Raw genomic sequence first — 26,652 nt, forward strand, 5'->3', positions numbered from 1 at the left:
TGTGATAGGATGTGTATTACCAAAAAAATGGGGGGGGAGGACTCTTCGCTCGTAGCACAGCAGCCAGCGTCTTTCCTTTGGTTTGATTTCTCCCCCTCCCCACAATTTCTCAAGGAGGAATGGGGGCCATGTCGGCTGACCGGTCTTGATCGGGTCAATCATTGCCTGCTGGTTGCAGCCGATCTTCAGAAGCCAAAGAGATGAAAGGCCACCAGGTATCTCAAGGCAGGGGACTCGATCAGGGAGGGGAAAGCCATCCCAAGAGAAAAGGGTTGAGGGGCTTTCCATGGGGCTTGTCGGGACTCAAAGGACGTCGCCATCTTCGGGTCCTGGGAGTTGAGGTTCACCCGTCTGAAAGTGGGCAGGTTCGGAAACGACCGCCGGTTCGTGATGGATTTGGATTCCCTCGGCCGGCATCATTGCCAGGGAAGGAAAAATGGCTCCCCTGTGATGGATTGAGAGGGAAGAGAGCTTCTCCCTTCCTCCTGGGATCCACATGCCCCCCCCCCCCCAAAGTCTGCTGTGGGTCAGGAGGACCCCTAAGGGTGGGGAAACAGTTCTGGTGCTCAGATCGAGTCTTCCTTCTTCCCTTCTTTTTTTCCTTCCATCCTTCCTTTCCTTCTTCCTATTTTTTCCCTCCCTCCCTTTCTCCTTCCTTCCTTCCCTTTCTCCCTTCCTTCCGCCCTCTTTATCTATCTATCCTTCCTTCCTTTCCTCCCTCCCTATTTCCTGTCCTCAGTACTCTTGGTGCTTGGTTGTTTTCTTGCAGACATTTCATTACCGAAACTAGATAACATCATCAGTGTATCAGGACTAGCACTGATGATGTTACCTAGTTTGGTCATGAAACGTCTGCAAAAAAACAACCAAGTTCAGAGAGCACCATGGATTCCTCGTTCCAACTATGAACTGCAAATATATTCCATTATTAGTATTTCCTGTCCTTTCCTTCCTTTTACCCTTTCCCCTTCCTTCCTTCCCTCCTCTCTTCCTATTTCCTTACCTGCCTCTTGTCCTCTTTTTTGTTCTTCTTCTTGTCTACTCCTTCCTTCTTTCCTTCCTTCCTATTTCCTTTCCTCCCTCTTGTCCTTTCTTTTTTGTTCTTCCTCTTGTGCACTCCTTCCTTCTTTCCTTTTCTTCCTTCTTATTTCCTTTCCTCCCTGTTGTCCTTTCTTTTTTGTTCTTCCTCGTCGTCTACTTCCTTCCTTCCTATTTCCTTTCCTCCCTCTTGTCCTTTCTTTTTTGTTCTTCCTCTTGTGCACTCCTTCCTTCTTTCCTTTTCTTCCTTCTTATTTCCTTTCCTCCCTGTTGTCTTTTCTTTTTTGTTCTTCCTCGTCGTCTACTTCCTTCCTTCCTATTTCCTTTCCTCCCTCTTGTCCTTTCTTTTTTGTTCTTCCTCTTGTGCACTCCTTCCTTCTTTCCTTTTCTTCCTTCTTATTTCCTTTCCTCCCTGTTGTCCTTTCTTTTTTGTTCTTCCTCGTCGTCTACTTCCTTCCTTCCTATTTCCTTTCCTCCCTCTTGTCCTTGCTTTTTTGTTCTTCCTCTTGTCTATTCTTCATCTCCTTTCCTCTCCTCTCCTTTCCTTCCTTTCTCCCTCCCTCCCACCCTCCCTCCCTCTCTTTCCTACTCTCCCTTTTCCAACCATCTCCCATCTATTCTTAAGGAACGAGCCATCTCTTTTAAAAGCAATAATAAAAGTGGCCCTCAGGGTCAGGGGTCACGTGGGGCAGTGGGGGAGAAAGGAAGGACAGCTACTGCGTTCCCCACCCTACCCCACTGCTTCGCTCGGGGATGCCTGATGTCCCCCTCTTTTTTTTTTTTGCTTTGGGTCTTGCGCTGGCTGTGAAATTTATTCTAGCGTAGCACCCGTGCCTCTTCCCTGGGTCTCTGCGGAAGGCAGCAACGGGGTTGGGCATCTGCTGGTCAGAATGGAGGCAACAACAGTGGGTTATGTCACAAAAAAACCACGGCGTCCACTCCATCCCCCTTGCATGCAGCCGACAAAACTGTCCATACCAGAAGCTCCATTTTTTTTCATCTTGGGAAATGGCAATAAAATTCACAGCTGCCCATTTTGAACTGGCAAAAGATGCCACTTGGTTAAATCTTGTTTGGCTTCCTGCATTTGGGTAGATTTTCTGTCTGGTGCATCACTCTGGAAGAGCCATATTGCACCAGAAATGTTAAAAAAGCAGATTTCTTTTCTTAACCTTGGTCATTTTAAGACACGTGGACTTCAACTCCCAGAATTCCACAGCCAGCTGCGTAGGGTAACTTTCTTAATAGACGGTGGGTATACAGTAAACGTAATATATCTTCACTTCAGCAAAGTGAAGGGGGGGAAAGGCTGGCTGGGGAATTCTGGGAGTTGAAGTCCACAAGTCTTAAAAGTTGCTGAGATTATTGACCTCCATGTTGACTGGGGAATTCTGGGAGTTGAAGTCCACCTGTCTTAAAGTGACAAAGTTTGGGGGGGGGGGAAAGATGGAGTCGACCGGGTGAAAAACCCTGCAGAGAAATCTTTGTTTTTAATCTCTGAAATCTCCAGCCTAATTTGCATGCACCCCCACCCCCAAACATTTTCCAGGCAAGACCCACCGCGCCTGCTTCCCAAACCACTTCTGCTCCTCTTTCTCACCCCAAGATTGTGGTGGCTGGCCGCCCTTTGCAAGACCGCTCCCCATTTTCTTGGAGCATTCGATTTTTTGATAGCTAAGAAGAGTTCCGGCAAGTTCAGGAGATAGCTCAGCGTAGAGCTATTAAAACTGAAAAAAATAAAACCAGCACCAGCGGCATTTCTACCTATAAAACAGAGAGAAATGTGGCTGGCTTTGTTTTGGGGGGGGGGGGAATGTGTTTTTACAAAAAGAGTTTAAACTTTTAAAAATACCTGATCCAGATTTGTACCTGCCGAAAGCCCAGGACGATGCACTTTTTACTGTTTGAAAAGGGGGGGATATATTGATTTATTTCGCGTGCGGCAGGAGGAGAGGGGAGATTTGAAGGGAATAAAATGGGATGTGTTCCGTTTTCAGGGGAAATTGTTCACTTGGAACCAAACAACCGAAGCCCGATTAAAAACTGAAGCACTAACAGGCTCCGGTGAGGAGGAAAATTAAGGATTTTGAGAGGTTTATTTGGCTCGGGGGAAGAAAGAGGCGTGTGTGAATATCTCTGCCAGCTCTCTATGAAGATTCTCAGTCATCCAAGTTGTGGTTGCCTCAAAAGTGCTTTTTCAAGTGGACTTCCTAGGTTTTTCCTTGAAGGTGTTTCGCTCCTCATCCGAGAAGCTTCTTCCGTTTGGATTCAACGATGGGAGGGCTTCTGTTCCTTGCAGTCATCTGGTTGTTAGTACTCTCTCTAAGAGTCACTGAGGCCACTTGGAGGTTTACAGTATCTCGGCTTCAGCAGTGGGATTCACTTAGATTTACCACTGGTCCGCAACTGTGAGCCCATGCCTATGCATGTGCGCGCGGCGTCAAAAACGAGGCTACAGAGGACATTTTGGAGTCGGGCACCCACAGTTTGCCACTACCCATTCGGACGAACCGGTGCAAAGCAGCTGAATACTACTCTTAGGACGTCTCTCCTGAATTCCAGGTTGCTTCTCTCCTTGATTAGTTTCCAACCATTGTTTCTTGTCCTGCCTTCAGGTGCTTTGGAGAATAATTTGACCCCCCTTCTTCTTTGGGGCAGCCCCTCAAATCCTGTCACCCATCGTCCTTATTTTCTCCAGACCGGCAAAAGCCAAATCCTGCAGCTGTTCCACACTCATTTGCACTACCAATTTTCCAGACTACAAGAATCATTTGCACCACTCAGGTGACCCTAAGGACACAGATGGACCTCCAAGTGGCCTCAACGACTCCCAGAGAGAGGACTAACGACCAGAGGACTGCAAGGAATAGAAATCCTTCCATCCCCTGCCCTTCGGGCAGAACTGAAGAAGCTTCTCGGGGTGAGAAGTGAAACCTCTTCAAGGAAAAACATAGTTAAGTCCAGTTGGCCCATTGAAAAAGCACTTCTGGGGCCTCTCCCAGTGAAACGTTAGCCTTGGAGCAACCAAGCTTGCGATGAGTTAAAAGCATGAAGGGAGGAATAAAAAAGAAAATGTCAGTCATCCTTCCTCTTCCTCCTCCTCCTCTTCTTCCGTCAAGCCAAACAGCCTTCTTCTCATTCCAGCTCTACCTCCTCCCCCCCACCGCCCCAGCTGCTTCTGCAACCTGGCCAACTCTACCTGCCTGGTTGTACCTTGGGGTGGGGGTGATGGGCACCGTAGTCCGGGGCTGAGTTAGGGATGGCTCTGCCGCCCTCCGCAAAGACCGCTTTGGGGGTGGGGAAGACATGCTTGATATCAATAGAATGGACCCATCTAGCTACTTCTAGGTTCTTTCTTTCTTTTTCTTCTGGATTGTCGGGATGGGCGGGAATATCTGAACCGTTGAAATAAACAGCAGATGATGGAACCAGATACGGCGTGTTATTCCTCGTTCTCGCGTCCCTTCTGAAGAGGCGGGGAAGTTGATTTAGCCTGGGGCTGTTCCCACGTTCTTGGGATCAATGCAATTATAGAGAGGCGGTTTGGTGTAGAACACCGGGAGGCTGTGAGTTCTAGTCCTATCTTAGCCATGAAAGGAGGCTGGGTGACTTCAGACCAATCATCAGGAGACAGGGAGTTCTAGTCCTATCTGAAAGGAGGCTGGGTGACTGGCCCAATCACTAGGAAACTGAGAGTTCTAGTCCCACCCTAGGCATGGAAGACAGCTGTGTGATTCTGGTCCAATCACCAGGAGACCGAGAGTTCTAGTGTTATCTTAAGCAGGAAAGGAGGCTGGGTGATTTTGGACCAATCGCCAGGAGACTCAGAGTACTAGTCCCACCTTAGGCATGACAGCTGTCTGGGTGACTCTGGGCCAATCACCAGGAGACTGGGAGTTCTAGTCCCGCCTTAGGCATGGAAGACGGCTGGGTGACCATGAGCCAGTCATTTTCTATCAACCCTAGGAAGGAGGCAATGGCAAGCCACTTTTGAAAGAAAAAAAACCCTACAAACTGCAAGGACTACTTTTATCCAGGCAATTTCTAAGTATCAGGCACAATTGAGCAGATAAAAATAAAGAGGAAAGAGGGAAGGGGAGGAGAGGAATGAAAAGGGAAGGGAAGGAAAAGAAAGAGGGGAGGGGAGGGGAAGAGAGGAAAGGAAAAGAAATGAAGGAAGGGAGGAAAGGAAAGGAAAAGAGAGGAAAGGAATGGAAAGGAAAGGAAAAGGAGGGGAGGAAAGGAAAGATGTGAAGTTGTTTGAACCAAGAAAAACTCCTATCCTCCCCTTTCCTCCGGAGAGTTGTACTAAAACACTGCGGTGTCCCTCCACCAGCTTTCTGAGTGCACCACTTCTTCTGTTTTCTTGGAAGTATCTCCCGGACAAAGTGCAAATTACCAGCCTCCAACGGGATCCTTAAAACGGAAAAGCTTCCAAGCTCTGCTTAGAGAAAGGAGGCAAAAAAAAATACAAAATAAAAAGGAAGGGTAACCGCAGACTGGAAAATTCCTCGGAAACTCTCCTGAAAAACGACCAAAGCCAAAGCGGTTAGGAGCATCGTGGCAAATTTAGCCTCTCAAGGTGACGCTGACCATACCGGCTTATTGCTGCCTTTTCCATAGGACGAGTGGGGGACACCTTTTAAAACCCCCATGCGGTCTGCTTTTCCCCCTCGCTTGACCAGATGAATACAGGTAGTCCTTGACTTACAACCAGAGGTAATATTCAGCCAGTTCGGAGCGGTTCCCCCAAACCGGTAGTGGAAATTGCGGGTGCCCCGGTTCTACGCCGTCCTATTTAGGCACGTTTTCAAGCCACGCGCAGGTGTACTAGCGGTGCATGCAATCAAAGCACACGCGTGGAAGGCCAAGCTCACCTTTGCGAACCGGTAGGGAAAGGAAGTGAATACCACTCCTGCTCACAAGCATTCCTTTAGTGGCCGGACATTGATCATGTGACCACGGGGGTGGCGGCAACGGTTGTTAAGTGTGAAAAATGGTCATTTTTCACACTTACAACCTTGGCCGCCTCCCTGTGGTCATGTGATCAAAATTCAGACTCTTGGTAACTGACTCGTATTTATGACGGTCTTCAGCATCACGGGGGGTCACGCGATCCCCTTTTTGCGACGTTCTGATAAGCGAAGTCAGAGGGGAAGCTGGATTCACTTCACAACCGCGCTATTCACCTAATGACAGTGAGAACAATTAACCAGTGGAACTCCTTGCCTCCAGAAGTTGTGAATGCTCCCAACACTGGAAGTCTTTAAGAAGAGGTTGGATAGCCGTTTGTCTGAAGTGGTGTAGGGTTTCCCGCCTAAGCAGGGGGTTGGACTAGAAGACCTCCAAGGTCCCTTCCAACTCTGCGATTCTATTCTAAATGCAGCAAGGAAGCTCATAAAATGGGACGTAACACGCTTGACAAACGTCTCGCTGAGCCCCAGAAATGTTGGGCTCAGTTGCGGTCGTAAGACGAGGACTGCCTGGAATCTCTAAGCCGGCATTAAACTGATCCTTACCCTGTTTAGCATGTGAAGCTGAATTTTGGGCTCTACGCTCCGTTACGCAGCCCTAAGGCAGCTCTGGCGTTCGGATTCCTGGGCGCGTTTCTGGATCGTTCGTGTCGTAACAAGAATCTTCATGTGATGCTCGACTTCCTCCTGGGCTGGAGAAGCAGAGTGGGCGGCGCACGTGCCGAGTATCCTCTAAGGGCAACTGGCACTTCCTCTCTGGCACCGTGCAATTAACATTATTCAAAAGAAAGCTGCTGCAAGCATCTCGGGCCCAAATTGGATGCCTTCAACAGAAGACGTTTTGCTATTGGCCCGTTTGGGCCGTTCCTGCGAGGCACGGTGGAAGCAGGTGTCTCTCTCACCTGGAGCGTGAAGAGGAGGTGGAGGAGGCTGGTTTTGCAAGCGGGAGGAAGACGTGGCCACACTCAGGCTCTGCTGATTGTAGGGAAAAGGTGGCTGGCGTTGGTGACCAGTTGTTCTGACCGAGGCTTCCCAAGAGGCTGAAGCAAACTCCTTGTCCTGACAAAAAACCCTTTTATTAATTGACTGTGAATTCTGCTCCTTCACACCCAGCAAAGTCTTTTGAGGGAGGATTTATAGTCACAGAAGTCATCTGGCTTGGAGAGCTGCCAGGACGATATCTGCAAAACCTGGCAATGAGTCTCCAAACCAATTAAGCAAACTAACTGTCTCCTGCAAACTCCACTCCCCTGGCACTGCTCTTTTATTTCCTCTGGGAGGGGCCATTCACTGTCCACCTGTGGCCTTCCTCCCAAGTCGACCCCTGTTCCTTAGCTCTTCTCTTCATCTGGCAACTCTGCGCATGCGCACACTGGGAAGAGGCTCTAGCTGTTCTTCTGCCTCACTGATGTCTGATTCCGAAGGCAGCTGATAACTGTCGGACGGCCCTGGCCCCCTCTCTGCCTCCGACACAGAGCCCTCATCAGAGCCTTCCCCAGATTCCAGGACTGGCCCGTGTCCCTCACCAACCTCCTCACTCTCCAAATCTGCTGCCAGCTCCACTGGCGGGCCACAACCCCAGTGGAAAGGAAACTGTTTGGAGTAGCCACACAATGTCCACCACAGCCTGGTAGAGAAAGTCTTCTCCCGCTGACTAAAGCCCAGCAAACCTGATTCCAACTTCCTTGCTTGTTTCAACCATTTTTTAAAAAATTGGTATAAAGAACTCGAGGTGGCAAACAGAGTCTCCTTCCTCCTTTTATTCTCCCCACAACAATCTTGTGAGGTGGATTTGGGCTGAGAGAGAGGAACTTGCCCCCCCCAAAAAAGATTAGCATACCCTGGGTACAGTCTTTGCAGAGACCCTGTTAATCCTGGAAAGTGGAGGAGCGGGGGGGGGAGGGGAGAAAGAGGTTGGAAGAAGAAATTGCAAAGTTAGAGGGGCGGGGATGCTTGGTGGCAGCCTATACACTGGGGATGATGGGAGCTAGGTCGCCAGCCAGGATAGCACAATTTGTAATCCAAACAGCCACCCTTCCTTCCTTCCTTCCTTCCTCCCTCCCTCCTTCCTTATTTCCTTTCTTCCCTCTTGTCCTTTCTCTTCCATCCTTCCACTTGTCCCTTCCTTCCTCCCTCCCTCCCTCCCTTTAATCCCACCTTTGTAAGGGGTGTGATGCCTTAGTAGTTAAAAACGCCTAGCTTGTCAGCTGGAAATTTAACAGATTAACAGAGTTGGAAGGGACCTTATAGGTCATCTAGTCCAACCCCCTGCTCAAGCAGGAGACCCTACACCAATGATGGCTAACCTTTTTGTCGTCGTGGGCCAAAAGCGTTCGCGGAACAGGGCACACGTGCATGGCCACACCCATGATGCAATGCACGTGACCCCCCCCTCCCGTGCCCTGTTTAGCGCCTAGCAGGCTTCCGTGAAGCCTCCTGGGACCAAATGGCAGTCAGAAATGGACATCTGTTCGCCTGGGTTTGAGACAATGGGGTGAGCTCCTGTCTTGCCCCAGCTCCTGCCCAGCTAGCAGTTCGAATGTGAGTAGATAAATAGGTACCCCTTTGGTGGGAAGGTGACAGCATTCTGTGGGCCTCCACATATAGTCATGCCGGCCACATGAGCACAGGAATGCTCCCTCTGGCTCCCTCGGCTAAGAAATGGAGATGAGCACCAGCCCCTGGAATTAGACACGACAGGACAGGAAAAGTCTTGATCCCACTTTTATTTCTTTCTCTTCCTATTTTCCCCACAACAACCCTGTAAGGTAGGTTAGTCTGAGAGAGAGAGATTGGCTCAAGGTCACCCAGTCAACTTTCATGCTTGTGCAGGGACTAGAACTCACCTTCTCCTGGAGATTGGCTCAGACACTCAACTAGCATTCATGCCTAAAGTGGGACTAGAACTCACTGTCTCCTGAGGACTGAACCCAGCTGGCTTTCATGCCTAAAGTGGGACTAGAACTCACCATCTCCTGGTGACTGGCCCAAAGTCATCCAGGCAACTTTCATGCTTGTGCAGGGACTAGAACTCCCAGTCTCTCGGTGATTGGCTCAAAGACACTCAACTAGGTTTCATGCCTAAAGTGGGACTAGAACTCCCAGTCTCCTGGTGATTGGCCCAAAGTCACCCAGCCAACTTTCCTGCTAAAGAAGGACTAGAACTCACCATCTCCTGGTGATTGGCTCAAAGACACCAAACTCGCTTTCCTGCCTAAGGCAGGACTAGAACTCCTCATCTCCTAGTTTCTAGCCTGCTGCTTTCATCACTATTCAAAACTAGCCATCCAAAAACGGTTGGCTAGATCCTAGCAGAGAAAGTCACAAAGAGACACCAAGATGCTTAGTTTATTGGAAGAAACCAGAGGAAATGTCTCAGAAACAATGTGATGAGAAGGAAAATGAAGGCGAGCCAAAAGCGTGCCAAACCACACCCAAAACCATAAGCTCTTGCTTCAGGATTTTGCTTTTTAACCAGACCCATCTAAGCAGAAAATAAGCAAAGCCAGCGCACGTGGCGTGCTTGTTTTCACTCGAGGGTGTGTCTGTGTAAGGGATGACTCATCCAGCTGAATGGTCTTCCTTCAACTGGTTAAACCACTTGGGTTCAATAAAACCACTTCGATGTCCAAAACCTGATTCTGCGTGTCCTCCGCCTGCCTGTGTTCATTCTAAAACTTTGGGAGAAAGTCAGCATCTACCCCACCCCCAGACGAATGAAATATTAAAAAGGCAGAATGTTATATTTCCCAAAAGGAGAAATGGAGAAACATGTTCTTAAAAGACAGAAAGCAGTTTTTCTTAATAGCCCCCCAAGCAGAAACTGAGGATGCATTTCTAAAAACGGCCCAAAAACGGCCACAACAACGCCCAAAAAACGGGGATGTGCGCACCAACTGGTCTTCGGGTTTTAAGTGCTGCGGTGCGTATGAAGACCAGTTGTCTGGCGTGCATGCTGGTGTTTTAGTGCGCATGCCCATGCACGGGCATGCATGGGTGTTCCGGTTTGGGCACTAGGTGCTGAAAAGGTTCGCCATCACTGACCTGGGATTTGCATTTCCTCTTTGCGTATGGAGCCAGATATGACCCCTACATGACCCCATAGGAATCTGACAACAGCCAATAGAATACATGTTCTTGCACAGGAACAGGAAGCTCCAGAGCGAAACCCAAAGACGGTATTACAAGCCACCCACTTTTATCAGCTGCCCAGAATCACAATGCCAGCTTCGTATTGAGATGCATAAAACTAACTTCGTTTATGCACTCGGGCCGACATACGTCGTTTTTTCCCCATTATTATTAATGATGATAATATGGATTTTTATTAGTCCTTGACTTAACGACAACTGTAGAGCCCATGGTTTCCACTGATACACCAGGCAGCGGTTAAGCGAGTTTGGTCCAATTGCACAACTTTTGCCACTGTTGTTAGGTGAATCACACAGTCATTAAGCCAATCTGGCTTCCCACTTGATTTTTGCTGAAAAGGGCATAGGGTCTCCTGTCTGAGCACAGAGTTGGACTAGAAAACCTCCAAGGCCCCTTCCAAATTCGGTACTATTGTTAAATATGTGCCTGCTGCCCAGTATCCCGATTTTGCTCACATGGCCACAGGGAGGCTGCAACAGTTATAAGTGTGAAAAAACGGTCATAAGTCACTTTTTTCAGTGCTGTTGTAACCTCAAATGGTCACTATACAAAACAATTGTAAGTTGAGGACTACCTGTGTTTGTTTGTTTGATTGATTGTTTGTTTGTTTGTTTATGCCAAATACCACTCACGCATCATCACAAAATCTCCAGAACCATAAAGCCTACAAACTTGAAATTTAGCACGTATGTTCCTCTTGGCTTCTAGGTGCTTGCTAAGAAAGGATTTTTTTTCAAAATGACCATCAGATCATTAGTAATTCGTATACAATAATTAACACGCTCTGATGCTAAGGAGTAAAGACATTCTACTCCCTCTCCCCACCTGAAAATAACTCTGTTCCAACTGCCAGTTGCCTCACATTCTGTTACCTCAGTTCAAACTTGCAGACATTGCAGTCCTTCCCTCAGGTGCGGTCTGGGGCTCCTTACACTACGAAACGTCAGTACCTCACCAAAATGTCCACCCCTTCCACCTATGGAACTGCTTCCAGACTCAAGGCGGCGGGAGTGCTATTACCTTATGTGTTTCAATCACCGACCACCAAAACCGGAGGTTTTAAACAGCTGCTGCTTATGTCTGTTCATAAAAGTAGTTGTCAGAAAGGTGCTACAGGTAGTTCTCGACTTACAACAGTTCGCTTAGTGACCGTTCAAAGTTACAACGGCACTGGCAAAAGAGACTTCAGACCATTTTTCTCCCTTTATGACCGTTGCAGGGTCCCCACGGACACGTGGTTTACATTTGGATGCTTGAGAGGGGGTTCCTATTTATGACGATTGCATGTCCTGGAGTCACATGACCCCGTTTTGCGACCTTCTGACCAGCAAAGACAACAGGGAAGCCTGATTCGCTTAATAACCATGTTACTAATTTAACAACTGCAGTGATTCACTTAAGAACTGTGGCAAGAAAAAACACAAAACGGGGCAAAACTCACTAAACAAATTTCTCGCTTAGCATCATACATTCTGGGCTCAATTGTGGTCGTAAGTAGTATGACTATCTGTATTGGATTTCTGGCAAACCACAGGCTAACATAGCTCGCTTCCTACAGCGGGGGAACAAGACGACTTTAATGTGGGTTCTCAAGCTCAGAAATCACCCCCCCCCAATCAGAATTTCGGTCTACCCACCCACCCACCGCCTCCCATGAGGAATAACAACTGAGATTGTGGTGGCAAACTGTGCAGTACGGAATTCATGATATTAACTTTATCCAATGTTGTCTAAGTTTAGGAATAAGAAGCGCAGACAAACTTTAAAATGCCTTGTCGGTAATTTGACATGTAAATTGTAAACTTACACATTTAATAAATAAACAGTCATGGGACTGGCATGCACTGATTGGCAATATACAGGTTTCATAAACCTTCTCTTCTTCTTTAGAAAGAGGTTGACTCACCCAACTTTGTCCTGCTGGTAGCAACACCTGGTCCTGCTTAACTGCCTTGCAAAACTGGCCTTTCTTTCCTTCCTTCTCTCAATTTTTTTTCCCTTCCTATTTTGTATCTTTTCCGTTAAAGCAGCCGATCCTACAAACGAGAGGGGAACAGAATGAGGAGGATGGCAAGGAAAGAAAAAACAACAACAAATGCACAGGGATAAAATAGGTGGTACCCGCCTCAACAGCAGGGACTGTGAAAGGGATCTAGGACAGGAGTTGGCCACCTGCAGCTCCAGAGCCGCATGTGGCTCTTTCATCACTCTACTGCAGCTCCCTGTCGCCGGTCGTCTCCACAATTGATAGGGCTTTCGGTTAGGACAGGTAGAGGAAAATGGATGCCAAACTAGGAGGAGACTCTATGGTGGGGGAACCGGTTGGCTGCAGAATTGAATCGGGAGGGAGGGGGCTTCCAGTGAGTACATTTGTGGCTCTTTGAGTGTTCTGGGAGAAGTAATGCATAATCACTTAAATATGAGCCATCAGTGTCAAAAAAAGCCAATGTAATCCTAGCCTGAATCAACAGAGGGATAGCATCAAGATTAGGTAAAGTACCATACTTGGAATCCTGCATCTATTTTTGGTCACCACGATATAAAAAAGATGTGGAGACTCTAGAATGAGTACAGAGAAGAGCAACCAAGAGGATTAGAGGACTGGGGGCTAAAACATAGGAAGAACGGTTGCAGGAACTGGGTATGTCTAGTAGTTTAATACAACAAAAAAGGACTTCTTAATTATCTCTTCGTCTTGCTGTGTTTCTTCATTTTTCCAATGTTGTGCAAGGTAATCCTTGCTGGTGTTAAGACGTGTAATACTAATTACATATTTTTCTTATCAATTTTTTCTGATATCATCCCTAATAAAAACAGTTCAGGTTTAAAATCTACACATTTCCCTATTATCTTTTCTAGCTATCTGTGTATTTTTGCCCATTTTTATTTTGCTTTAACACAAGTCCACCACGTATGATAAAATGTGCCCGTTTTTAGATTACATTTGCTAAACGTATTTTTAAACATTTTAGCTAACCCAGCAGGTGGTAAATGCCACCTGTAAAACACTTTATATAAATCTTCTTTATAAGAGGTTGCCATTGTTAATCTCTAGTTCCTTTCCCATTTCTCTAGCTCAGGGGTTGGCAACCCGCAGCTCCGGAGTCGGATGTGGCTCTGGAGCCGCATGTGGCTCTTTCATCCCCCTGCTGTGGCTCCCTGTCGCTGGTCAGCCTCACAATTGATAGGGCTTTTGGTTAGGACAGGTAGAGGGAAAAGGACGCCGCGCTAGGAAGAGACTCTATGGTGGGGGAACTGGGTTTCCAGTCAGCTCCAGATTTGAACATTTAGGACATTTGTGGCTCTTTGAGTGTTTAAGGTTGCTGACCTCTGCTCTAATTCTATGTTATATAGCCAAAGTTCCCGCCCCCCTTTTGCCATTGTGTCTTTTATTTCTTCGCCCTCCATTTTTAAATTTAGTAAGAAGCTATATACCTTCTTAATGAGGGGACTCATCTTAAAGCATCCTGGCTGGGGAATTCTGGGAATCTGTCCACACGTCTTAAAGTATTCTGGAGGGGGGAATTCTGGGAGTTGAAGTCACCCATCTTAAAATGCCCAAGGTTCAGAAATGCACTCACAAGATGGGTTATTAGTAGGTATGTTTGCAGATTTCACAACCCCCCCAAGAACAAAATATGCAATTGTTCATCACAAATGCACACACCGACATCTGATCCAGAAAAGGAGACCTCACCTTCCAGCCATTCCCCGCTATTTCAAAAGCCCTCGTGATACGCTGGGTGTTTAACTCCTTTGTCAGCGATCATTCCAGCTTCCAGGAATGAAACTGGCATGAGCTTCTGTGCTCAACCGGTTTGATGGCTTCCTGTTTACCTGACTGATGGGGCTGCTGCTGTCTTGTTCCAGGTACCTGGCTTCTGCCCCTTCGAAAGCAGAACTCAAGTAGCAGGGCAGAAAATCATCTTTTCCCAGCTAGCCAGAGTCAGCACAAAGTGAATTGGCTTTAATTTGCTAAATCCGTGTTTGTCATCCAAGAATATCTCCTGCTTGAGCAGGGGGTTGGACTAGATGACCTACAAGGCAGTGGTGGTTGCCAATTTTTTTTACTATCGGTTCGGGCGCGCTCGTGCACGGTTTCTGCCCACCTCTGCTACAAGGTCCCTTCCAACCTATTCTATTCGAATTCTGAATTCAATTCTATTCTATTCTGAATTCAATTCTATTTGAGTTCTGAATTCAATTCTATTCTGAATTCAATTCTATTTTAATTTTGAATTCTATTCCAATTTTAATTCTGAATTCTATACAAATTCTGAATTCTATTCTATTCAAAATTCTATTCTATTCAAAATTCTGAATTCTATTCTATTCAAAATTCTATTCTATTCTGAATTGTATTCTATTTGAATTCTGCATTCAATTCTATTCTGCATTCAATTCTATTCTGAATTCTATTCTATTTGAATTCTGAATTCTATTCTATTTGAATTCTGAATTCTATTCAAATTTGAATTCTGAATTCTATTCAAATTCTGAATTCTATTCAAATTCTGAATTCTATTCTATTCAAAATTCTATTCTGAATTCTATTCTATTCAAAATTTTATTCTATTTGAAATTCTGAATTCTATTCTATTCTAATTTTAATTCTGAATCTATTCAAATTCTTTATTCTTTATTCTATTCTATTCCCACAATGTCCCAGCCAACATACTTAATTCTGGGAATTGAAGTTCATGCATCTTTAAATCTGCAGCAGCAACTTTCTGGAGCAATTTAAGGGCTTCTGGGGTACAAAATTAGACAGAATTGCAAATTATGTTCGGAACCGAATCCAAAAAACGTCAAAAAATTGAATGGATTTTGAGCGCCCCCTGACTCGTATTTATGATGTTTGCAGTGTCCCAGTGTTATGTGATTGTCTTCTGGGACCTTCTGACAAGCAGAATCAATGGGGAATCCAGATTCACTTAACAACCATGTTCCTAGGCGAACAACTGCAGTCGTCTAAGCTAATTTTAAATAAAAAATAGAAGCAGTGCCACAGAGCAGTGTAGGGGACCAGCAGTCACATGCAGCTGGGGAACACCACCCCCCATTATTCCCACCCTCAGTTGACTGGGAACTCTGGGAAGTATAATGAGCCGAGAATGAACCTGGTACAGCTATATAACAGTAAGAAATGCTGTTTGGATTTTTGCATTATGTTACTGCAAATGTAACATAACTGGTTACATTTATGGTTAAATGTAACAACCACAAATGGTTATTTATACTGGTTATGTTGAATAGTATATGGGGAGTCCTCCAGTTACGACCACAGTTGGGACCACTGAGAGATGGATGGATGGATGTAGAAAGACAGAGATGGATGGATGTAGAATGATAGAGATTGATGGATGGATGTAGAAAGACAGAGATGGATGGATGGATATAGAAAGAGATGGATGGATGGATGGATGGATGGATGGATGGATGTAGAAAGACAGAGATGGATGGATGGATATAGAAAGAGAGATAGATGTATGTATGTATGTAGAAAGACAGAGATGGATGGATAGATGGATATAGAAAGACAGAGATCGATGGTTGGATGGATGGATGGACAGACAGACAGACACAGAGACTTGGGGGCTGCTACCTGCCTCCTAAAAACATGTTTCTCCATTTCTCCTTTAGGGAAACATAATATTCTGCCTTTTTAAAAAAATATTTCCCAATACATTTCATTCTTGGGGGGGGGGGCTTCCCACAATGCATAGAGGACTACCTGCATTATTTAATAATACAATACAATACAATAGCAGAGTTGGAAGGGACCTTGGAGGTCTTCTAGTCCAACCCCGTCTAGGCAGGAAACCCTGAACCGTTTCAGACAGATGGCTATCCAACATCTTCTTAAAGACTTCCAGTATTGGGGCATTCACAACCTCTGGTGGCAAGGAGTTCCACTGATTAATTCTCCTCACTGTCAGGAAATTCTTCCTCAGTTCTAAGTTGCTTCTCTCCTTGATTAGTTTCCACCCATTGCTTCTTGTTCTGCCCTCAGGTGCCTTGGAGAATAGTCTGACTCCCTCTTCTTTGGGGCAACCCCTGAGATATTGGAACACTCCTAACATGTCTCCCCTGGTCCTTCTTTCTCTTTATCTATTTGTCCTCTGCTAAATTAGAGGCACACCTAAAAACGTCTCTCGAGCTTTCCCCATTAGGGAGCTTCACCAGACCGACTTCTGCCTGACCCAAACCTCAGCCATTTCATTCGCCTCAGCTCAAGCTCCGCCCCCCCTTTTTGCTTTCACCGCCCATAAACGGCGGCAATCGCTTTTCCCGCCTAGAGAGAGAGCGCGCGCGCGCGCGAGCAAAGAGGAGGCGTGTCCTCGTCTCCGCGCGCCCCATTCCTGATTGGAGAGTAGAGCTGGGGGCGGGGCTCGGTCTCCACGCGGCCCGCTCCTCATTGGATGGAGAGTTCAGAGGCGTGACTCGGGAGGGCTCCACGCGACTATATAAATAGAGGCAGTAGCGAAACGCGCCCGGCCTGCGTCGGCGGGAGAAAGGAGGCAATGTCGGCGGTGGAAGAGGAGGCCGAGAGCGCAGGGGCGTCGGAGCTGGAGTGCGGCATCTGCTGCATGCCTTACGACCGCTGCGGCCGCGCGCCCCGGCGGCTGGGCGGCGCGCGCGGCTCCTGGAAGCCCTCGCGCTGCCGCCACGTGATCTGCAGCGCCTGCGTCTGCCAGCTGGCGCGCGAGGGCTGGTGGGAGGAGGTCACGTGCCCCTACTGCCGGGCCGTGACCTCCCTCCGCGAGCGCGGCAACCTGCTGGCGGCCGGCGTCAGGCGGAGCAGCGGCGGCTGGAGGCGCCGCCTGGTCCTGCCGCCTATCGACGCCGAGCTCTGGCAGCGGGTCGTGCTCCGGGAGCGGGAACCGGAGCAGGCCGGCCGCGTGCAGCGCTTAGCCGGCGACGAAGACCTGGAAGAAGACGAGGAGGAGGAGCAAGAGAGCGGCGAGGACGTGCAATGGCGCCCCTGGCGGACGCTGAAGAGACTCCTCAAGGGAGGCGGCCAAGCGCATGCGCGGGATGGGAGAAGGCGGGCCCGCAGCGGCTCCGGCCCCACGTGGCGGAGGCGGCAACCAATCAACCGTGAGTGTCCTGCGAGGGGTGATGGGAATTGAAGTCCCAGAGAGACTACAGCCTCTTTCTGCTTTATTGGCAGGGGGAATAACACTGGCTCGCAAAAGATTGACAGGCGGTTGGGGGGGGGGGACGCGTGTTTTGGGGAGGGTCGTGGCCTCAATAGCCCCCCCTCCCCAAGGCAAGAGGGTGCAGCAGCACTTGTTTTAAGCCTTCGAGTCTGGCTTTGCCCCCTGCTGTATTAACAGCTAGAAGGGACCTTGGAGGTCATCTAGTCCAACCCTCTGCTCACGCAGGAGACCCTGTTCTAGGGATTCGAACCGCCGACCTTTCTGATCGACAAGCTCAGCGTCTTAGCCTGCTGAATTTGGCTCAAGCGTTGGGGCTGGCAGAGTTTTTGTGTGCAGCTCCCGGGATTCTTCAGCCAAACAAACAACTTTAAGGTATATGGACTTCAACTCCCAGAATTCCCCAGCTTTGCCCCCCCTCCCACTTTGCTGAAGCCAAGATATATATTACACTTACTGCATACCCACCGTCTATTAAGAAAGTTACCCTCCATCACTGATTGAGGAATTCTGGGAGTTGAAGTCCACAAGTCTTAAAGTGGCCATGGTTGGAGACCCCTGATTTAAGACTGGTGGAGTTCAACTCCCAGAATTCCCCAGCCAGCTCCTTTTTTCCGTTTGCTGAAGTCAAGATACTTTACGCTTACTGCATACCCACCGTCTATTAAGAAAGTTATTCAACGAATTCTGTAAAGGTACGCTGGCCCTTATTTGTTCTTTCCCTATCCATGCTAAATTCTGCCTTCATTCGGGAGAATGCCTTAAGGAAGCCCAGGATTGGAAAAAGGCTGGGGGGAGGGGGTGTCCCTGGATCACTTGGGGGGGGGGGTGTTCATCACATTCAAAATAGTTGGGAGGGGGAATCCTGGGTGGCCACCCTGGAACAGGTGGGATGAAATGCTTGAAGAAAGTGGGAGAGCCCAGCGTAGGCGGTGAGACCCTCAAGTGCAACAAATTCTGTTAGGATTTACCTGCAGCCTGTCTCAATATTTCAGTGATACTGGAAAGCATGTCAATTATAATTGAGGATGGTAAGCTGCCCACGGTTGCTTGAAATGAGACGGAGGCCTGTAAATGTAAATTTAGTTTGCGTCGGCGAGTGTCATTCAACCTGCTTTATATAGTCTATATATCTATGTTTAACTACATAAACATTTTACAATATATTTTGTATTTCATATTTCCAAACTGCCCATCTTCCTCAAAGAGGGGCTCTGTACGATAAAATATATAATAGAAATAAAAATTTAATATTACAATAAAAAAATTAGGGATAGAAATTTCAAAATGATAGACCGAGGAGACATCAGAAGGGGAGAGAAATTCTAAGGTGGCCATTTAATCTTGGATTGTTACAGGTGGGGAAGAGAGTGGCCACCCACTTTGGTTGCTTGGTCCTCTGTGCCCCTACACACAAGGTCACAATTTGGGACCCCTTTGTGGAAGGCCAAGAGAGGGGGGGGGCTATCATTTGTGGGGTAGGATGTTCCACAAAGCTGGGGCAGAGTTCTCTTCCTATTGGAGACCTGCCTGTTGACATTTTCCCCTTGGTCTCCTCCCGGTTTATTCCATTTCTCTCACTCTCATTGCATGGCTGTCCTGTCTGTTCCCCCCTTCTGATTATACACCCATGTTTTCCTCTCAGTTGCACCTGTTTTATAAGTGATCTTGAGACATCAAGCTTCCCTCAGCAAAAATCAAGATGATTCAGTTAGCTTTCTGTGTATTTTTTTAAAAAATTCTTGACTCACTGGTTCTAAACATGTACTTTTATTTAACACATGCAATGCTTGGGGTTTTAATTAAAATATTCGAGGGTGCTGGGTATTTAGATCTGTGTCCTCCTGCTTTTTAATCGTCAGGGGTGATTCATAAACTTGCAATGAGCTGAACGCTCTGGAAGCAGCCTGCACCTCTTAAGCAGGATGTCTCTCCCAACAAACCTTTATTGACTTACAACATCAAAAAAAAAAAAACATTCCTGACTTTTAAGCAAGCTGTTGAAAATATGGCTGTTCCCCCCCCCCCCCCCCAAAAAAAAGCATCTGGAGTGGTGGTCTCAACTTTAATAAGAATTAGTGGGCATGTAACTATGGATTAAGGCAATGCATTTTTGTGAATTTGTTGCGATAAAATATGAAAGTTGCTTAATTGCATGACTGATGCGGCATAAAAGCCAGAAAGCTTTTTGCTGCTATTTTATCCCACCTCAGTAACAGTGACTGATGTCAGGAATAAAGTGATAAATAACAATTACTCGGTAGAACAACTGACCTCCAGAAATCGTGAATGCTCCAACACTGGAAGCTTTTGAGAAAAGATTGGATAACAATTTTTCTGAAATAATGCAGGGTTTCCTGCCTCAGCAGGCGATTGGACTAGAAGATCTCCAAGGTCCCTTCCAATTCTGTTATCCTGTTCTATTCTATTTAAACAAGACTGGCGAAAAGGCAAGGAATGGAGGCTCCCTTCTGCTTTGTTTGACAGAAAAAAAGTGTTCAATAAAGGAAAATATTTGTAGCTGAGGGTTGAAATTGAGGGTCTCAAATTGGTGCCCTCTGAGCTTTGTTGTTTTCTTGCAGACATTTCACAATCAAACTAGGTAACATCATCAGTGCGCGGCAAGAAAACAACCAAACTCCGAGAGCCTCAAGGACACCACAAAAACTTTTCCAGAAGGAAGGCAACTCTCGTTCTCCCAAGCCAGAGTCAACTTCTATCTCTTGGCCACTTGCAACTGTTGAAGAAAAGACGTCAGTCCCATTAGGCAATTCGGTGCATTGTGTTGTATAAAGACATAAGTGTCGAAATGTCTTTAACTTTGCAACTGGACACAAAATCCCCTCCCCCACACCCAAAGCCCAGTTAGAAACAGCCTGACGCCTTCTCTTTAAGTGCCAGAGCAATCACTTCATTTGATCCATAAGAAAAATTGCAGCCGCTTGTAATTGTTAGCCCTTGTTTTGATTTCTGCATTTGGTGGGGAAAATGAAAGGCCCTGGAGGGAAAGAAAGGCCAATCGGGGAATGCTGATCGAGCTCCCATGCAAGCAATTCTTTGGCAGCTAAAGAGATTTCCCGCGTATATTTATTTGGGAGAGATTTGGCTTAACAGGCTAAAATCAGGGAAGCGCAGGTAAGCCTACATTTTGGGGCTGGAAAACCTGGTATCTCCGGGGTTTAGAAAGGCATTCGGTGTCAGGAATTGAACATGTGATGGAGTTAGGCCAAGATGAGGGTTTTGAACACATTTGCGACTGACAATCATCTGTTAAAAATACACATTTTTCTGCAAAGGTGAGAATTTAAACACCTAGCTTTCGAGTAGGCTTGACTTCTCTGCTAACGTCCGCCATTCTTCTCCCCCACAGCCTACGGTTCTGAGACGAAGGACCTGGCCCTCGTGACTTGCTACGTCATCTGAAGACCAACGGTCCCTCTGAACGGATGAACTATTTTGTGGTCGGTTGCATCAAGGGGACCGGCTATCTGGGGAAGGCGGCGGTGCCCTCTCCCTTTGAAATAGTTTTTTTGCGTTATCGTCGACAGTGGCCCAAGAAGTATCGACATAAATTATTTCGCCTTCTCACGGTGAAATGAAGATGGTGACAGAAGTTACAGCCGAGGAAAGAACTCTTCCCCTTTTGGAAAAGTTAAAAGGGCTGATTTTTTTAAAAAAATTCTTCGAAGATGTTGTTTGCCTCCCCTTAAATGTGTTCATAATTTAGACAAACTCGGACATTATTCTCTGGAAGTGCTTCTCCCTCAGATACCCTGGCAAAATGATAACAATCCACGTGACTAAATATATGCATATATTAAATGAATCCCTTTTTATACGACTTGACACGGGTCATTGATTCCTTGGAGAAGGAGGACAAAGGAGTACTGGGCAATCTATTATCATCCTAGTTTACAGTGTTTTTTCTTCCCATCCGAGGCTGAAATGTTTTGCCCGGCATCTTTCCAACCCACAGAGAACCCGATGAATGTTTAAAACATCATGAAGATTAATTTATATTAATTGTCGCCTCTGGAACGACAGGACAATGGGCCGTCTGCCCCTGAAGTGGAATGGACGTTTCTGCTAGGAATTTTATTTATTTTTCTGGTTGGATTGGAACCTCCTTCGCATCCAGAGACCTGAAATGAAAAAAAACCCGATCAAATCTGACTTTTAGCAATGTTTCTGGTTTGTTGGAGGAGGATCTTTTGTTTGGTTTCTTAGATGAGGAACTGAAATGAAATAGGTCCAAAGTCACAGCATCTCCCGAGAAAGTAACGTCCTTTTCGAAGATAAATGTACCCTTGTGATTGTTTTCGACAAGGTCACTCCGAGTTGTGTCTTTTGTCAGGAGATCCTTTTCTTTGGTTGTACGGATTATGAACTAAAAAAACCCGATCCTTTTTCTGTACATGAAGGGTTTTTGCCTCTGGAGACAGAGATCGCGCGACCTTGTCAGGCGTCGAGTTTCAAATGCTGTATCTATATATTTTTAAAAGAATCCATTTCTGTGAAATGTGTTTTGAAACCCTTCCTAACTTAATATTTATATTCTGCTGTCACCGTTTGGCAGTTGTTAAGTTATTTGATGTTAAATAAAAGACGTAGGATTTTAAAGGTGTGCTGGCGACATGATTGAAAGGGATTCCCTCTGCGGCCGAGGTAGAAACACACCAGCTGGCGTTCTTGCTTTCCATAGTTGGCATCGATAAAATTCCCCAGGCCCCGTGCCACGATGGGTCTCCTCCTCCTTTAACAACAGGCGAAGAAAGGAACTATATAGAATGTTGGAATTGCCACCATCTTCCTGCACCTTCTAGGTTGATTCAGGTGGAGAAGCCCGGCAGGCATTCAGTCCTGATTTCTCCATAGAAAAGATTGCGGCATGCTTCCTCCAGCCATATCCTGTTTGTTCACCACTCTGGACCTATAATCTTCCTCGCCTCGCGTGACCTACCTGCAATGGAGGTGCTACTTCGGGTATGGACTGTGTGGGAGGCCACGGAGTCACTCAACGTGAGATGACACCCTGGCCCTGGGGCTTTGTGACGGGCCACTTTTTTGCCAACCCCGACCGAGCACGGCGGGATGTGTGACTCAAGCTTTTGGAGGCTAAAAAGAGGCTCTCATTTCCAAACAGCCAATTGGGAAAACGCCTTACGGGTGAAGCTAATTGGACAATCGGCCCCCAGATTTCCGAAGAAGAGACATGAAATTGACAATTTGGGTAGAAATTCGGGGCTGAGGAACGTGTCCTAAAAGCAGCCATTCCTATTTTCAGAGTGCAAAACATAGAGCTGCATGAGTCCCCACCTTCCTTCCTGGGCTTGCAATTAGCTTTACACATCAAGATGGAAACTTTTAAAGCGATTAATCTGTGGGCTGTGGCTGTAGGACACTTTAACCACGCTCAACCAGTTTTCCCGGCTAATTTTTAAAAATTGTCACCATAGGCTGGCCCCATAATGTGCTACATCAGTTCAAACTGTCCCTTTATTGCTCCAAATTTCCCTAAATGCTCCCTCGTTTCTGGCCAGGTCCCAGAGCAAAGTGATAACACACCTATACACACACACACCCCTCAAGCAGCCTCTGGCTGCAAATAGTGCAGCCCAGCACTGGCTACACCAAGGCTGCTCAGTGGGGCAAACCAAGGAGTTCAGGAAGCAAAGGATCCAATTAATTGGTCCAGAAAGTTCAAAGGTCGGCACTCAACACTTCTGGGACTCTGTATTTGTTCCCAACAAAGGCCCCTCCCTATGTCTCATTCAGCAGGTGTGCCTTCTGAAGAGGGGCGCAGCGCTCTCCTCCTGAGTAGTCTGCTCAGTCTGCGTTGTTCCCACCTTCTCTCCACTCTCCGATCAGGAGGAGATGGTCCTTGCTCCTCACCTGAGCTCTGTCTCTCTTGTTCATCCTGCCCCTGTTCCTCCCTGTCTACAAGCGGTTCTAATCCTAACTGGCCCTGCCCTTCCCCATTTTCCAACAGGCTCAGGTTCCAGCTCATCTCACCCCCACCCCATTTTGGCAGATTCTGGCTTTGACTCAGTCCTTCAAATAATGGAGCCACCAGAAAAAGCCCTTCTGGGTCTCACCAGAGGGAGCTCCTCAAGAGGAGACCCCTACCGTCCCCTGCATCCCTGCTCTGGTGGGTCACATGGATGTCACTGGGGGGGAGGGTTCAATTGTGGAGCTGACTGGAAAAGCCGTCCCTTGCCATAGAGTCTCCTCCTGGCGTGCTCTGCTTGCCCCGCCCCTAACCGGAAGCTCCTCTCAAAATTGTGCTGACTGGAGATGGAGCCACAGCAGAGGGATAAAAGAGCCACGTGCGGCTCCAGAACCGCGATTTGCTGACCCCTGCCCTAGACAGAAGAGGCGGGTGCAACAGGGCTTATGTAGCCAAGGAAACAGTGCCTTTATTCTGCAAGATTTAAACAAGTGACTCAAAATTTCGGCAACCCGTCCAGGAGTGCAGCTTGGCCTCTTCCCCCCCCCCACTCCCCAATTTTCCCCCCTCCCCCAAAACTGGCTCGCTTTCACAGGGGGAGGGTGGGCGACGGGGAGAAACAGGCCTGCCCTCCCAAAGCAGGGGCATATCCGGGCAGGCTCCCCCAAAGTTCTGGCTAGAGGGGTGGGGTGGGGGGGCTCCCCAAACAGACCGTGGTACGGGGAGGAGAGTCTCTGCGTTCTCTCCCTCCCCCCCCCCCCCCCCCAGCCCCATGGGAAGCCAGGCCCAAAAGAGGGGAAAAGGGGATTAAACATACAGCATGAGTGTGTATACATTATATATATATTCATATTTATAAGAGTCCTTTTGCAGTGCTTCTCGAAAGTTTCGACACTGGGGAGGGGGCAGTAGAGACCCCAAGAGCAGGCTGCCCCCCTCCCCCTCCAAGCCCCACGCGGCCTGGATCCTAGCTCTTCTTTTAAGTTGGCCCCCGTCCCGGAACCGCAAGCCGGGGATACAAACCAGCTCCGTCCTGAGTACCTCTTGGTCAGTCTTAAGTCCGCCGGGGACAGACGGCCGCTGCTCCCCCCCAGCAGGAAGGGGAGGGGCTCAGGAGGAGGAATTCGAATCCGAGGTGGGGAGTCCCCGCTGGGGCAGGAATCACCAGCAGGCCCCAAAGCCGTCACATAATCCGGAAATCAAAAAAGGAGAGGCTGGAGGGCCGTGGGGGGTGGGCCCTGGGGCAGAGGCGGGGCTGGTGCAGGAGGGGGGGTCCGGCTGCCAGGTGGCCCATTTGCCCCCCCCCCTCAGTCATCTATGCAAATCACCTCCCCGCTTTTGGCTTCTTTCTTCTCCAAGCCTTCGCCTTCCTTCTCCTTCTTCACAATCACGGGAGGCCCATTGGCTGCAACAATAGTTTGGGGGGGGGGTGGGGGGATAGAGAGAGAAAAGAAAGAAAGAAAGAAAAAGAGGGAGAAAGAAATGGGTGGAAAAAGGAACAGCAAGAAGGGGAGAAAGAGAAAAATAGGAAGAGAAAGAGGGAGGAGGAGAAAAACATAAGGCAAAAGTTTTATCTCTTCCAAATCTCTTAGTAATTCAGATTTATTTATTAGATTTTATATCCTGCCTTTATTTCAGGTAGTCCTCGACTTACAACTTTTCATTGAGTGACCGTTTTGAAGTTACAACGGCACTGTAAAAAGGAGCTTAGGATCATTTTTCACACTTAACGACCGTTGCAGCCATACCCTGGCTTACGTGATCAAAATTTGGGCGCCTGGCAACAGACTTGAATTTGTGACAGTTGCAGCATCCTGGGGTCACTTGATCCCTTTTGCGACCTCCTGACAAGCAATGTCAATGGGGAAGCCAGATTCACTTAACAACCGTGCCTCTAACTTTACATTTGCAGTGAAGTCACGTCACAACTGCGGCCAGAAAGGTGGTAAAACGGGGCGAAACTCAGTTAACAACTGTCTTGCTTAGGAAATGGAAGTGTTGGACTCGGCGAGGACTCCCTTCCTGCACAATGGTGTTTTGAGTGTTTTCAGAACCATTGGGGGTTTTTGTGCAACCCCCAGCCATGCCCCTGCCTCTTCACACGCACACACACACACACCCAACTGACCTGTTATGAAGGAGCCGGTTGGCATTTGGCTGTAGTTGGCCCCCAAGGTGGGCAGGCCCCCGCCGGGGGTGGCACCAAAGGAGACCCCAAAACTAGGTGGGGTGGCGTAGGGTCCCGGAGGGAAGGCCTGGGAAAGAAAGAAAAGAAGGAAGAGGGAAACCTCATTAGCCATCCCGAGTCACTGCCTTACGAGATGGGCGGCAAAAATAAAGTAAAATCTATCTATATAAAAATGGCTCTGTGTGTGTGTGTGTTCCAGCATAACTCTGGAACGCCTGGGCTGCTGAAATGACAAGGACTGAATTAAATCTATAGTGTCAAATCACAGTACTTTTGACAGTGATAGAGTGCATTTTGCATTCAAGTTCTGTTAAGATACAGCCTGTTGTGCCTTAATATGGCTTCTGCTGTACAGCACAGTAGAGTTACTATGGTAACGGCTTCACAGTACTCCACAGAGGGGCTACCTCTCATACAGGATTGGGATAAATACATACCCGGGCAAGGCCGGGTTATCTCTAGTAAAATAATAAAACAAATTTTGTTCCAATCGCCCTGCAGATGAAAAGCTAGCGGAAAACGAGCAAGAGGGACTCCCCCAACCATCCTCTCCTGCAAGCCTGCACGGATGAGGTTCCCTAGTTTGGTCATGAAACGTCTGCAAAAAAACCATGCAGCTCAGAGAGCACACAGAACTCCACAAGTCCTCTTCTCCCTTCTCCTCCTCTCCACAGACCTCACTCCCTTCTAGCACTGATGAGGTTCCTTAGTTGGGTCACGAAACGTCTGTAAGAAAAAGCACCCTCCTCGGAGAGCACCCCACAAAACAAGGTGATATCATGTGGACACGCCGTCTGTTAATTTCAGGGGAACAGAGGTTGTGGGGAGGGTGGAGAGAGAGAGAGAGAACGAAGGTTGGCATTTACCGGAACAGTCTGGGTTTCGTTCCCCTTGCTTGCTAAGCGGCTCAGGATGCTGCGCTCGGACATCTGAAGCCGGGCGGCGATCGGAGGGATGCGGGAAAGCGTGGCCGGCAGGCGGGTCACGTCGGCCTTCATGTCGCTGAGCAGCTCCTCCAGCTGGTTCAGCACTGGCCCAGCCGCCCAAAAGAAGAAGGAGACAGAAGAGAAAGCAAAATCCATCAGATGACCTTTCCTGGCTGGCTAAAACTCCCTGGACATGACCTTCCTTCCCAATCTCAATCGGGAATAGAGCTGGAAGGGGACCTTGGAGGTCCTCTAGCCCAACCCCCTG

At 47.7% G+C, this 26,652-nt stretch overlaps 2 protein-coding genes across 4 annotated transcripts in view; one reads left to right on the forward strand and one right to left on the reverse strand.

Moving 5' to 3' along the window:
* The first annotated feature begins 16,668 nt into the window (after positions 1-16,668).
* LOC309400774 (RING finger protein 227-like) lies at positions 16,669-21,943 on the forward strand. The gene is made up of 2 exons (XM_081969431.1): positions 16,669-17,264; positions 20,694-21,943. The coding sequence occupies exons 1-2, from the start codon at positions 16,688-16,690 to the stop codon at positions 20,744-20,746; spliced, it is 630 nt and encodes a 209-aa protein (XP_081825557.1). The 5' UTR covers positions 16,669-16,687; the 3' UTR covers positions 20,747-21,943.
* Positions 21,944-23,640: 1,697 nt separating this feature from the next.
* LOC309400816 (chromodomain-helicase-DNA-binding protein 3-like) overlaps positions 23,641-26,652 on the reverse strand; it is a 110,559-nt gene continuing 107,547 nt past the window's right edge. For all 3 annotated transcript variants that reach the window (XM_081969504.1, XM_081969505.1, XM_081969506.1), the window contains exons 38-40: positions 26,325-26,488; positions 25,399-25,525; positions 23,641-24,675 (exon numbers count right to left, since the gene is read on the reverse strand). In XM_081969504.1, the coding sequence (XP_081825630.1) occupies positions 24,578-24,675; positions 25,399-25,525; positions 26,325-26,488 (389 nt within the window). In that variant the 3' untranslated portion in view covers positions 23,641-24,577. The remainder of the gene's footprint in view (positions 24,676-25,398; positions 25,526-26,324; positions 26,489-26,652) is intronic.

Source organism: Natrix helvetica (genome assembly GCF_964273705.1).
Source record: "Natrix helvetica genome assembly, chromosome: W".
Lineage (NCBI taxonomy): Eukaryota > Metazoa > Chordata > Lepidosauria > Squamata > Natricidae > Natrix > Natrix helvetica.

What these genes read in the sequence shown, in the direction of transcription:
- LOC309400774 (XM_081969431.1), top strand. Translation starts at nt 16,688, where the DNA reads ATGTCGGCGGTGGAAGAGGAGGCCGAGAGCGCAGGGGCGTCGGAGCTG. An exon ending in GAGGCGGCAACCAATCAACC is followed by an intron (nt 17,265 to 20,693) that starts GTGAGTGTCCTG and finishes TCTCCCCCACAG; the next exon opens with CCTACGGTTCTGAGACGAAG.